At 37.4% G+C, this 13,812-nt stretch overlaps 1 protein-coding gene across 6 annotated transcripts in view; it reads left to right on the forward strand.

The window, feature by feature from the left end:
- STAU2 (staufen double-stranded RNA binding protein 2) overlaps positions 1-13,812 on the forward strand; it is a 175,046-nt gene that overhangs the window by 83,530 nt on the left and 77,704 nt on the right. For all 6 annotated transcript variants that reach the window (XM_072852339.1, XM_072852335.1, XM_072852341.1 and 3 more), the window contains one exon: positions 8,000-8,307. In XM_072852339.1, the coding sequence (XP_072708440.1) occupies positions 8,000-8,307 (308 nt within the window). The remainder of the gene's footprint in view (positions 1-7,999; positions 8,308-13,812) is intronic.

The raw sequence follows: 13,812 nt of genomic DNA on the forward strand, positions 1-13,812 counted from the left end.
GCAGTTCCATCAGCTGAGCCACTCTGTATGTCTCATGAACTTGGCTAGAGTCTCTTATAGCAGTTGGTTATGTTTAAATAACACCTTGCCTCTGTAGCTGCTGAGTTGATGTGCTAATTTAAAAAAAAAAAAAAAAAAAAGGATTCATCCTGTCTTCCAGCAAGCATCTGAGATAGATAACTGGATTTTCTTTCTAACTGAAGACATAGGAAAATTAAATTTAGAAACAGAGGAGAGTTGTCCAATTTTGTTTCTTCCCTGAGTTTTGAAGCTAGGAAATCTATGCTCTATTTGGCATTATTAATAATTAATGTGTTATTTTTCAGTTTCATCTAGCAATGAGAATGAGATAATAATTTATCTAGAATAATACCAATTAAATACAACTTGCGTATATTTTTGAAACAGTTGAAAAAAACTTCTAAAACACCTAGTATTAAAACCCACCTCATATTAACAAAACAGGGAAGGGAATGTGTTATTTTTTCCTTGCTGTTTTGAGAATGAGTGGCAAGATCCGAATTAGCATTTTTGTGTGTAAGTGGATTTGGGCACAACTCAGGTGTGTAAGACCACAACTGCAATTGGTCCTCCTCCTTTCCCCACGTTTCCTCTTTTGAGATGCTCAGTTAGATGCTTAAAGTACTGCAAGTTTCACATCTTCAGATGGGATGGTTTCTTTGCTGAGTTTAGAGTACAGTGTGTATTTCTAAAGTACCTAGTGTTTTAAACACGTGCCCAGAAAGTTGGGAGACTTAGTTTTAGTTTCCTTCTTCACCAGAAGGAGAGTACCCATGGGGTGCAGAGTAATCTGGATAATGGCAGCCGCCTTTTGCGGATGTGTATCTAATATCATTATGATTTGCAGACAGAAAATAAAAAATCAAATGCTGTCAAAATGCAAGGAATCCACGGAGAAGGAGTCATATAAAGGAATCATGACTTTGTCGTGTGTCCATTGATTAAAGCACTTGTGGGTGAAGGTGCAGATAAGTATTCTGGTATTCCCCAGCTGGTTTACGCTGTTATATTCTGCATATTTTAGATACAGGTTAAAAAAAAAGTGTTGCAAGCAACTTGCTGCCTGGTTCTTGAGTAGTATGGATCATGCATATGTAAGAAACATACACTTGGGCTGTGAGGGTTGTGGTTTGGATGCTCTCGGGCTGAGAAGGAACCCAAGCCTTAGCTTTCTAGGAGACTGCTTAACCATTGAGCTCTTGATGTATAAAATGTATAAAGAGGGGACAGCCACCATGACAGTAGATAGCTAGCTCTGTGGGTAGAGATAATTTCAGAGAAATTATCCTTTTGCTTTTCCTGGTCCCCTAAAATTCCTATATGAATTACATTTGTTCAAGGTTGCTAGTCTATTCCTTTGAAAAAAAATGCATGTGAGATAGCAACGCAGAGCTCTTTTTTGATGTTAACTCTCAAATTCAGATTTAATAATGTAATTCTGCAAATTATGTGCATTTGGATTTCTGTCTTTAGTCAAGCAAACAAAGCAGTATTACACAATTAAACTCAATACTGTGTTTCTCTAAATACTTTCACTTTTCAGAAGTCTTTTCTCCTTTTCCTACTCCCTTCCCCCCAACCTGGAACCCATGTACCTCACCCTCAGTCTAGCATAGTAATGTCCTTGAAGAATTGAATCACTTGAACTCAGGCTTTATTGCTGTCAGAACCAAGACTTAATTCTCCATTCTCTCCTCCATCCCCTTTCCTTTACATCAAACATCTTATCCCTATGACTTCCACTCCCCCACCACTTTCTCCTCCTCTGATGTCATCTTCACTTATACCTATGCTGTGCTTGTTGATCTCCCCCTTGACCTTCTTAGCTTCAGCAACCTCTCTATCCTTGTCTAGTAGACTTGCTCATTCTTTCATCTCTTCTACGTGTGGGTCATGCCTTTGTTTTCATCATCACAATTCTCATTTCCCTCTTAATCTGTTAATGAATAGTCTTGCCTGCACAGGTCACTTCCAGTTGCACTTAGGCACTCTCCTAATTGCTTTACCCCCTCAAAAATCACTTTCTTGCAGCTTTTACAAGCACCTTGATCTGCCAGCTCACTAGCTTGATTTGCTCCTGCTCCAAACTTGCTGATCCTCTTTCCTGATAAGAATACTGTCCTTTCTTCTGCATTTAGTTTGGTTCTTTTCAGAACCTGCTTCATCTTAATCTTAGGTTATCTGGTACACTGACATATTGTTGGAAACTTACGATGCAGAAATTATCATGTAAAAATAATAGTGTAGGTGTTTTGTCTGTCTATTGGAATATTTAATAGAATATCCTGTAGAAATCCCCGCTGCAAACACTAAGCCTTATTTTTACCAAAATCTTATGTTCCCAAGCAGGAGTAAAGCTGTGAGAGATTTCAGAGGACTTTCCTCACATGAGTTAAACACCAAATGTTACAGAAAATGTATACAATCTAAGTCTCCTGCGAACTGCAATTTCCTTTTTGGCTGTACAGAAAATATTCCAGTGAAATTAAGGATATCAGGACCTGACTTCATGAAGAACTAAACAGTATTTACTTCAGTGTCATGGTTATTTTAACGTTAAATAAACTAGTATTTCAATGAGTGACTTTATATAACATCAGTTTGTTTAAGGTTATGTAGACGAGATCTTTTGATTGAAGGACATTGTGTAATGACAAAACATTTTTTCATGTCTGAATATTGCAGTAGCTGGTGACTTAGAAATACCAGAGATAGCTGTGTTAAGTAGGTAATGATTGCATCTTGGTATTTCAAGCCAAGATTGTGTGTAGACTATTACTGAGAACATAATGGCCATACTATCTGCCTATCCAATTGTTTGACTGACGTTTTCTGAGTTCCTACTGAGGTAATAAAATAAAATTTGAAAATATTCTAGTATATAAACGGGCTTTTACATTTACAGTGAGTGGAGTATAAAATGATAATTTCTTTTTATGATAATATTTACATTTTTCAGTCTTGTTATTGAAATAATTATTTGGGTTTGTAAATTCTCTTTTTTGCTCTCAGTGGATTTGTAATGGGCCATATACTAGGGCATGTTGAAAACCTGTCAGTTCTATGGGCAACTGTTCATGTGAAAGTCCTCCATGCCTCTTAAGGTTTTGTCCATTTTAACTTACATAATAGTGAAGTCAGGATTAGATCTGGGTCTAGCTTTTCCTGCTTAATGCCTTACTACAAGATTTTGCCATGTATTTTAAGCAGCACAATATAAGGCGGCTTTATTCAATGTGAATACAGGTAGCATAATCTGAAAGAAAGCTTTTTGATTATTATGTATTGAGTATTTTATTCAGTTTCAATAATACTGATTATCTGTTTATGAACAATCTTTTTTTCATTCAGTGATGAGTTATTTCAAATACTAGGGTGTTAATGTATAAGCATGTCATATACAGAATTATATCATGGCTTACTTTGCATGGCTTACTTTGCCCAGGGAGAAAATTGTGGCTCTCTGAGAAAGAATAAAGTTGTGGTTTAGACCAAGTGTCCTTGAAACATGAAAAGTCAATGAGTGATCTTGAACCAGGAGAAGTAATTGAGTGAAAGCAGAGGAAGAGTATCCCCACAGTGTTGGTCATGTCGGAAAGAGAGAAAATCAGCACTGATGCATATATGTGTATTGACAATACAAGCCTGATTCTGTAGGTCATCTTTTGGAGTTGAATGATAAAATCAAAATCTCAGCTTTTCATGTTTTCTGGTCTTCCTGACAGAAGTAGAAAATTGAATATGGGACACCAGTGGTACCAGTATAGACACTAATACCTGTGAGAGTGCGTGCAACACTGTCATCACTGTGAACTTTTCTTAACTTAGTAGCCCACTGCTGTGGGGTAACTTTTCACCGTCCTTGTATCAGCAAATTCCATTTTTGCGGAATCGTTACATTGAGGTTCATTTGGTGATATTGTTAGTCATTCTCCTTCCTCACCCCATTCCCCATGTAGAAAGTCCCTCCGATGGTTAGTTTTGTTTTCTGTGAACTCCAGAAGGAGTGAAGGTCCAGACAGTGGGGGACCCTTTTGTAGAAAGGTCCTCCTGTCTTCCCAGCCAAGGGCACCCTGTCTTCCCAAGGGGGCCCTATGGAGAAAGGGTTATGGACAAAAATAACACCACTCCAACAGGTTTTTGGAGACTGCCTCTACTACTACTGCTGCTATGAAAAGAAGTGGAATCAAAGCACTGAGATTACACTTCAAGGGGAAGGCTTGTGAAGGATAGCTGGGCCATTTTATATCTTAATCGTACATTTGTCTTGGAGTCTAAACTCTTTTGCAGTTGTCTAGTATGTGACAGCAAAAGTAGACAATGGATGATCAAGAAATTTATTCTTAGGTAAGAGAGGTGTGGGTTTTCGGAGACTTCAGAAGATTGTGAGAGACTGCTAACAATTACTGCCAAGGATGAATAAGACATGTTTTTCAAATGTTAGTGATTACATTGCATAGCTAGCCTGCATGTTTTCATAGCACGTTTTCCCACAGGTTTAAATAATATAAATGGAAATTATTTTAACATGTTTCATGAATGTACCTCTAAGTTATGCCCAGCAGAAGGTGCACTGTTGTTGGTAGTGCTGGTGTTGGTACTACTATAAATGATAGTATTATAGATCCTGTGACTCCTAATAATTATGATGCTACGTTTGGAGTATGGTGAAGTTAGTACGGGATAAATATTTAGGAGACACAAAAATCCAAATTTTTTTTAGCTGAAAGACTAACAAAAATATGAAAGTATTCACCTTGAGATGTTCTCCACGAAAAGGTGTTAGAGGATAGCATTTCTTTCTCCCATGTTTTTTATTAAAGTGCTTGTTTGAAGACTAATTAAGATAATTTCTGAAGAGTTCTTTTGTTCTTACACTTAATCCTCTGTTGATGTCATACTCCTTGTCTTGTGATAACTTCTTCGCTACTGTAAAGAAACTGTTATAAACTTACACTCTTCTACAATTCAACAGAGTTGAAGTAAGCAGACAACAGTGAGGAATTATATTTAAAAAATCCTCAATAATATATTAAAAATAGATAATGAATTACAATTAATATATGCTTGATAGAAGTTTTCAAAGAGACCAAGTTTTTATTGGCTTTTTAAAACAAGTTTGTAAGATGCTTCATGAAACATAGGCCCTGAATATAAAAAGTTAATAGCTTGCAACTATATTAATGTAATGTCTGGAATATTACATTACTTTGTTTCCAGAGATAGTCAATGATGGTAATAAAATATCTGCCTCTCAGAGCCAATGTATGATTTAAATTAATTATTGCTTATAAAGCACTTTGAAGTCTTTAGCAGAAAGGTGTTGCATAAGTGTAAAAGTACTATTATTAATTTAACATCACCATTAAAGTAAAGTCAGTACTTTAGGAGCATTTGCTATACTCTGTTCAATATCTTTTTATTCATCATATGCTGCATATTAGTTATTTTAACATTTAGAAAGCTTAGTAATCTGGAAGTATTCCAAACCATTGTTCCAGACAGCAGTTAGATATTTGGGTGGATCATGTAAAAACAGTGAAATGGCTGAGAAAGCATGTAAAATGTTTGTTTTAAGTAATATTACATCAATGGAACAGACATCTGCAGCACTGGACTTGGTTTTAAACTTCTTTAAACTCTTTTTAAGTTAATGTTGTACTATGTTTTTCTAAAATTGATTTGGGGAGGGCTAATATCATATTATTTCTAAATAAGTTTATTGTTTTACCTTTTGTTCAATTTTCATTTCTGTTTCTCAAATATTTGTAGGAAATCAGATTTACAGTGGGCAGGTCTTAGAGGAGGTGGTGAACACCTGCCACTCAATATTATTGTTGCTGTTTGGGTTTGTAACCTAATATCAACAATCAATATCTGTATTCTCTATTTTAATTTTCATTCATGTTATCTCTTGTATTTAAAAATATGAGCAGTGATAGGCCTTGGAGATTATAGCCTCAGAAAAAGTGTACAGAATCACTCTATCATACAGTGATTATGCACTATAAAATTATGTGTGTTTACACAGTTGTTGTTAACTATAAGGTTATAGATATCTATAAGGTTATATTCTAAATTGTCCTAAATGTGGAAAAAGAAATTTTAGGGACCCTCTCCTCCATCTTTCCCAGTAGCATTGTCTTGAATTTGTGCATAGCTCTAGAGTTCAGCACAGGATCCACTGGCTTTGGAGCCAGTTTTAAGACTAGGTAAAATACCTTTAAAGTTAGAGTTCAGGGTCCACCCAGAGTCCCCAGCCCCATAAAGGTAGATGGGGAGAGCAACCAGGTGAATAAGAGATATGTCTTTATGAATGGTATAAGCTTTATGAAAGCGATATTAATTTAAAAGCCAAATGTGTGAGTGAATCGATTAAAGGATTCACCTGTAAGCAGTTTGCTGAGTCAGCAGTGAGGAAGTTCGATTTTCGCCATTAGTGGAAAATGAGGATATTAATTACTGGTAATATTTTTTGAGTCTTCTCCTTGTGGTAGAAATTTTATTTAAAAATACTACTTGCACTACTAGGATTAGAGGAATCCTTTCTAGATAACTGGAAATTAATTTTCTTCTCTTCTTTGAATTTATTCTACATTCTGAGATGAATTTAATACGTACTGCAAATGAATTAAGCATTGAACCCTTTGATTTCTCTTGGGATTACTAAATCAGTTAACAAACAGGTTTATCATCCCTAGAATGAAATGCCATATGGCTCAGGTTCACCCATGTTATTTTCAGATATATGCTAGAAGATTAAAGTATGCTATTAATATGAAATTACATATTTCAAGCTAATTTTTCAATTAATTAATAGTGAGAAAGAGGTTTTCCTCTTATATCAGCAAACTGGGTACTCATGTTTCCAACAAATGCTTCATTGTATATGAAAACTAGAAAACTTCAGCCTTAATTCTGCACATTTCCATGCACAGGAATATCAGCAAAACTGATCAAGTATGTACTCCTGTTTTCAAGCAGGTTTAGGGTTGAGATGTTTTCTAAAAATATATTAAAAATTTTGGAATGTAGGCAAATTATCCCTAATTTACATGTCACTGGAAATATTTAAAAGTAATTCACGTAAATAAATTTAGATCTTTTTAATGTTTACCCTAACTCCTGTTGATATTAATGATGACACATACATGCTTTCCATGTTCAGTATAAATGTTGTCCAAGGCAGGTAGCTATTTGCGAACTATAGGATGCCATATATGCAACTAAATAAATAAATAAATAAAGTCCTCTTCATGGAAGAGCAGTTAGTCACGTAAGAGTCATTAGCACAGTAACGATGTGGCTGCAGGGCAATTTAAGGTTATTTAGGCACAGGCTGCCGTTGTAATTCAGCAAACACTTTAAGCCAGCACTTGAGGCAGTGCTGCTACCACAAGAAGCTGTCCTGCCCTTCTTTTGCCTCCAACATCTCGTTCTCATGAGCACTGCTGCATGGTCCTACAGGTGCTGGTGCTGGCACAAGCGATAGAGCAGCTGGAGAGTACGAACAGCAGCTGTAGGTGGGAGAGAAAATAACTGCTTCTGGTGGCGACAGTGCTGACGTAGGCTGGTTTAAATTATTTGTGAAATAACAGCCTAAATTATTGTATCAGGTTGGAGGCAGAAGATTGTAGTGAAATAACGATCGTGCTACTATTTTGAAAAGGCAGCTGTTCCTCGTGGTTTGTAGACTCTCCAAACCTTATTTGTTCATGTTGTGTATTCTGTGCTAGCCACAGTTTTAAAGTCCAGGTTTGTACCTTCTTAAAAAGAGTGGGAGAAGAGGAAGAAGAGGGGCACTTCAGATCTGCTTTGTTTCTAAATAAATTATGCAATTTCAGTTACAGTTACTGTGGAAAAAAGATACTGCTTTTAAATGCTTACTTTGTTTTCCACTGCAAAGTATGTTAATGAAATAGTCTACGTGTCAAACCCATTCTACAGTAATGAGAATGATCTTTGCTTTTACTTTCAGCACCAAAGGGAATACTCCATCTCTCTCCTGATGTTTATCAAGAGATGGAAGCAAGCCGCAACAAATCGGCCCCTGGTACCACTGTAAGCTATTTGTCGTCCAAAGAAATGAGCCAGACTTCTAGCTCTTTCTTCAGCATATCTCCTACAACAAATAGCACAGCTACGATTGCCAGGGAACTTCTCATGAATGGAACATCCCCAACTGCTGAAGCCATAGGTCTAAAAGGAATATCTCCTGCTTCCCCTTGTTCTGCAGTGCAGCCTTCAAAACAGCTGGAGTATTTGGCAAGGATTCAAGGCTTTCAGGTATGGGAGGGGGAAAATGAAGCTCTTCAGCCAGAATCATAGCATTGCCATCAAGATTTCACTCTTGCCCTCTTGAATGTGGGCATGCATGTAACTTATCTTGTAAAATTAGCTGGTGTCCAAGGCAGTTTCTGGGTCCAGGAGATACAACCCTGCACCAATATACATGCCCCTCCTTCTCTTTTTTGTTCCTTCCTTCCATTCACCTTACTGCAGGCCATCTTTCTCTCCTTTGTTTATTCTCCTTAAATAATTACAGGCTTAAATTATGCTTTTTACTTGCACTTCTTTGAGAGTCTTCACCTCTTGGCATTAGAAGCTTTACGTACTGCTCTGGCATTGGTTTCTCTCTTTGACTCTGATCCAGGAGGTACTGACGCACCACCTTAACTTTGCGTTTGTCTTCTGGGCCGGGTCGTTAAAGCCGTTACTCTGCTTCCCACCCTGCACCTCTTAAGTTGTAACCTGTAGAACAACATTTTGATCAGAAGGTGCAGCCTAGGAGCAGACCTGGTGTCAGAGCAACGCAGAATGTTTTTGACATCATAGTCAATACTAGAGAATGTAAGATGTACTGCGCTGGGTCAGCACATGAGTCCTTCAGCACTGATGACCTGTATCCAGCAATGGCAAATACCCTACATTTCGTAGGACAGTGACAGCCTCTGTAGTACACCCAGTCATTTCTGCAGCGTGGAAGATGGGAAAAGGAAGCCTCTTCCTGATCACCATTACATGCAGAATTACACACATATATGGATAGTAGCTCATTTTACTGTGTGGCACCATCGGAGGATAGGACCAGCTATGTAGAAATATTCTTTTTGCTGTCGTAGGTTTTTGTTTTGGTTTTTTTTTTTTCCTTTTCAGAGCTGTGAATTTGTTTCATTTGAAAAGTTGGTTTCCTATGTTCTAGCATATGTAATTTGATCATGTAACTAAATTCTGGAAATGGGAGGTTTCTGTTAGAATTTTTGCATGCCTGATAATGGTTTTTTTCATCAAAGCCCATGTAATTTACAAAGTATGCAGTTGTTGGAAGTGATTTAAAAGAGGCTGCTAGAATTTGAGAAATAGTGTCAGATGTCCTGTTGGCATAAGCAGCATAGTTAAATTACATTTGCGTACATCAGATATCACCAGTTGTGGATTTGACCTAACACTGTTTCTGTCTAAAATGTACATTCAGCTTTCTTTTGGTCTTCATTTTTAAAATGTCATTTTTGATTCATTAGTTTGAATGTCTCTTAATTGAAGAAACGGTAAAAGCCTAAGCCGTACTATAGTAGAGTTAAGCTGCTAATAGGAATTCAGTTTTCCTGAGTTCCCTTTGTTACCTGCTTGCAGTAGAAACTGATTAATTCCGATGAAAAGAAATTCAACCCGTGAAGTTTTCACTGCTCGCTTTCACATCTTGTCAGATTGCTTGTGTCTACTAGTAACACTTTATTTTCATAGAACCGATGCACAATTTATGTTACTGTTTTGATTCCTACTTGCCTACAGTATGTGGTTACTGTAAAATGATTAGTTGTGTTTGTCCTGGTTTTTTTCATGCTTTGATTCTAGATGCTTATGTAGAAATTGTTTTTAAAGGGTCTTACCTTGAAACAAAAAATATAATCTGTTTCATCCGTAAACTAGACTACTACTTTTTACTTGGCCCTGATACAAACCAAGGAGTTTGGTAGAGAATCTCGATTATTAACATCTATCTGCTGTGTATGTAACTGATGGTTTTACATCATCTTAGCATGCTTTTTAACACCTCTCTTGAATAAGTCTGATATTGATGTGAAACTCTGCCACTGCTGGGTGGCTGAGCCGAGGTGGAGCAGTGAACAGAATCTCTGTGGGAAATGGCTCAGTGGCCTGTCAGGTGCATATCACAGGTCTCTTCACCATTTCAGCCTAGAAAGCTCTTTGTGTTTAAGAGTTTAAAAGCCCATTTCTTTACAGGTTAACTTTCTCAGGCATATTTACTAAGTAGAAAACTACTGCATTTGCAAACAGCTAGCTTGTTTCATGTTTCCTGAATGACCCAAAATGATTTTTAAATTGTTAGCATGTATTTGTATTCTGGTCCAGATGATAACCATAGTTTTGTCTTTCATTGAAGAACGTATACATTCTGTTCTGTTACAATGTATTTTTGAATTTTTAAAAAAATCAATAAATACTCATATGATGTTTCATTTGTAAATGTAAAAAAATGTTATTTGCTTATTTGAATGGTTTTTTTGAACGTCTTTAGCTGCAGGGGACACGTCTTTAAAATGTGGTTGTTTAAATTCTTCTAAACTGTTTGTATATGATCTCAGCCGTGTTCTATTGTAAGCCCTTAATATTAAGAGTTATTGGGACCAATGTATGGAAAAATACTAAAAGATTACATTTTTATGGTTTATGGCTTATTATTCTAAAGATATTTGTAATTGATAAGCAGCAGCTCAGTGTCATTCTAAAAACAGGTGTTTAGCTTGGATACTTTCAAGGCTCAGGCTTCAAATTACCAGTGATAATTAGACACAAATACTTCAAGCAAGCCTTTACAAACTGTGAATAAAGCATGTTTAGTGCTTGCTTCATATTTATGAATACGATCTACCAGTTAATTGTTTTGCAGACTTTGCCCGGAGATTGTTTAAAGGAAAATTCAGCTTTGGTAAAATTGTTATTTCTAAGTGACTATGTGGTATTTTGGCCATTGTTTTGTAACTAGATTAGGAAAGTTACAGTTATTTTTGCTGACCGTTTAAGTGCAGTAAATTATTCAGAGAGTTTGTTTAAATGGAAACATTTAGAGAAGCTGTTTACACATGAATAATTTGAGCCTCCAGTTTTTACTGAGGCAAAACACAAGTTGCAGGTAGTCCAGTAGGGAATTCTGATGGGAGTTTCCATGAAGCAAAGATCGTAAAATTTAAAAAGCCATGATTGAGTGCCCACAGTCAGTCCCGCTGCGTGTCTGCAGCCATACTTGGCTTGCTGCGTTGGCAGGACTTAGAGATCTTAACTTTTTCTCCATAGTGGCTACATAATAAAACCTCACACAGGATATAGTTTCTACATGATGTATTCCTTTGATTGCAATGGTTACACAATTTATATCTCCCCCCCCCCCCCGCATTTGTTTAGCAGTTAACTGTTCCATTTTATACATTGATAGATTGAAATGTTTTCTTGTTGCGCATTTCTAAATGTTTCTCATTTCCCCAACTGGTAGCGAAGGTATATGTTTCTGAGAGACTGCACACACAGGAGAAGCCCTGCTGGATGCTCTAGAGTCAGGTTTACTTGTGACCCCTACATTTCAGTGTGTGGTTTTGAATTGTTGGCAGAGGCGGGCCTAAACTAAATTTCCACACTTTGTACGAGGGTTGACACTGAGCTCAAACCTTTCCCTACAGTGGCTTTAAACAAAACAAACACTCGTTTTGCTTTGTTGGAGGTTGGATTTGGAAACCAGTCTAGGAGTGCTTGGGTCTCACTACTGAGATACGTACGTGAGGAAAATTTCAGGGAAATTCACCCCTCAGTGAATTTCAAGGAAAGAGCTATAGTTTTGGTCTGATCTGTATGTAATTGCACATTTCTTGGAGCAGGTCAAACTTTAAAAAGCACCTAAATACCATTTTCAGAATTGTCACAGGCACTATGGTTGCTAATAGCAAGTCATTTAGAGGTGTAGAATAATCTAAAAAGGTAGATGCTTCTTGTGATTTTCATAAACACCTGTGCAGATTAGGTACCTGACTTCCAGTTCACTTGTAAGCCTGGGCACTCTACCTAGTGTTTTGCAAATTTGGGCTGTTGCCCCATGCTGTGAACTCATTGCCTGAAGTCAGTCATACCTTTGAGACTTCTGCCCCGTACTCTGTTGCCTGATGCAGACATGTCCTCGCGTGCTGTGGGTTGTCATTCTGGTGTGATTGATTGATAATGGTATTTTCCTCGGTGTCTGCTCGCTGCTTTCACTAAAGGATGTAGTCACTGACAGGAAGAGCAAAAAGGGGCAAGTCTGCCTTCTTCAGATTCGGCATAGTATGTGAAACAGCCGTCGGTCATAGCTTAGGCCGTGCTGTGACCGTTTCCTGGTCTCTCTCAGATTTAGCTGTGGCTGCTAACGAGTGCAGCACCACAGAACTGGTGTCTGGCTTCCCAAGTAAAGGACGGTGGGTAACCTTTGCATCCATCCCGCCTGAGCGTGCGAAGGTTTGTGAATCCCAACCCTGCTTTTACCTGAGATCTCTTTCTCTTTGACCAATATTAAATTCACTGTCAGAACTTGTTGACATTGTTCATGATAGTTAAAGAGTTCTTGGTCTTTTGAATGATGAAGAGTTTGGGCCTGAAACCCTTTCTCCAGCAAATCTCCTAGACACAGTCGTGAAAATCAGATTTGAGTTCACTGGAAATTTTTAATACAAAAGGAATGAGTGAGGGATTCAGGGTCAAGCCTGAAGAAAATAATTGAAATATAAATTATTATCATCACGACTTTTGCATCTTGAAATTTGATGCAATTGCCTTTATTTTCCTTCATTAACATTTTGTGTCCAAGTATGCCAACTCATTGATGATGGCTGAAATAACAATTTCAATTCAAAAGTTCTTTTCCAAAGCAGGTCACAATTAAGAAAAGCTGCTTACTTAGTTAAATTAAAATTCATTGGACTTCACAAGACGGAAGCAGCTTTTCATTAGTTCTTGTTCATTACATGACCCAGTGAAATATGCATACTTAATTTGCAAGAGCTCCCTGGGAGTCTTGACATTAGCTGTTTCCCTTCTTCTTCCTTACCTCTGAAGCTAGTTTTTACCTCAGTAAAAACTTATCCCTTTTCAGTCTATCTTTTTCTCTTCCCACAGCAAGCAGGACTTTTTTCAATTGAAGTTTCATCTGTCTTTGCCAGCACACCAGGATATTTCTTTTTTATGATCTTCAGTATAATTTAGGACTGGAAAACTAAGGCTAGATCATTTACTTGTACGAATCGTTGCATCTCGGAAGGCAACAGAGTGACACACCAGTTACGGATTTGGGCAACAGGACTGCACTTCAAAATCTTCCATAAACTTGTTACGTTCACAAAAAAAGCCATGATAAATGAGAGGGAGAAGGCAGCTACAGCAAGACATTTACCAGTCTTTTGAGGTCTTGCAGAACACAGATCTCTGCATTAGCTTTGAAAATTGCAAGAATTCATTGGTACAGATTGCAAGGTTAGGGAGAAAAACAAGCAGGAGACAAACCCCAAGCATTCCCCATTGACTCCAGATTCAGATAGCTACAGTAAAGGGAATTATGAGACTTTTTTAATTGCTCTGGTGAGTAGAAGTAAGGTGAAAGCATTCTGAGAAATGCTCAGTATCACATCTCATTCTCAGCAGAATCTCCCTGCTGAGGAGGCCAATGGGAAGAAATGAAAACAGACTAACAAGAATGCTGTGATGGAGGTGAAAGCTTCAATAGAGGGCTTTGAAGCAGCACGTTAAAATGAA

This window comes from Ciconia boyciana, chromosome 2, assembly GCF_034638445.1.
Source record: "Ciconia boyciana chromosome 2, ASM3463844v1, whole genome shotgun sequence".
In the NCBI taxonomy this organism is placed as follows: Eukaryota; Metazoa; Chordata; class Aves; order Ciconiiformes; family Ciconiidae; genus Ciconia; species Ciconia boyciana.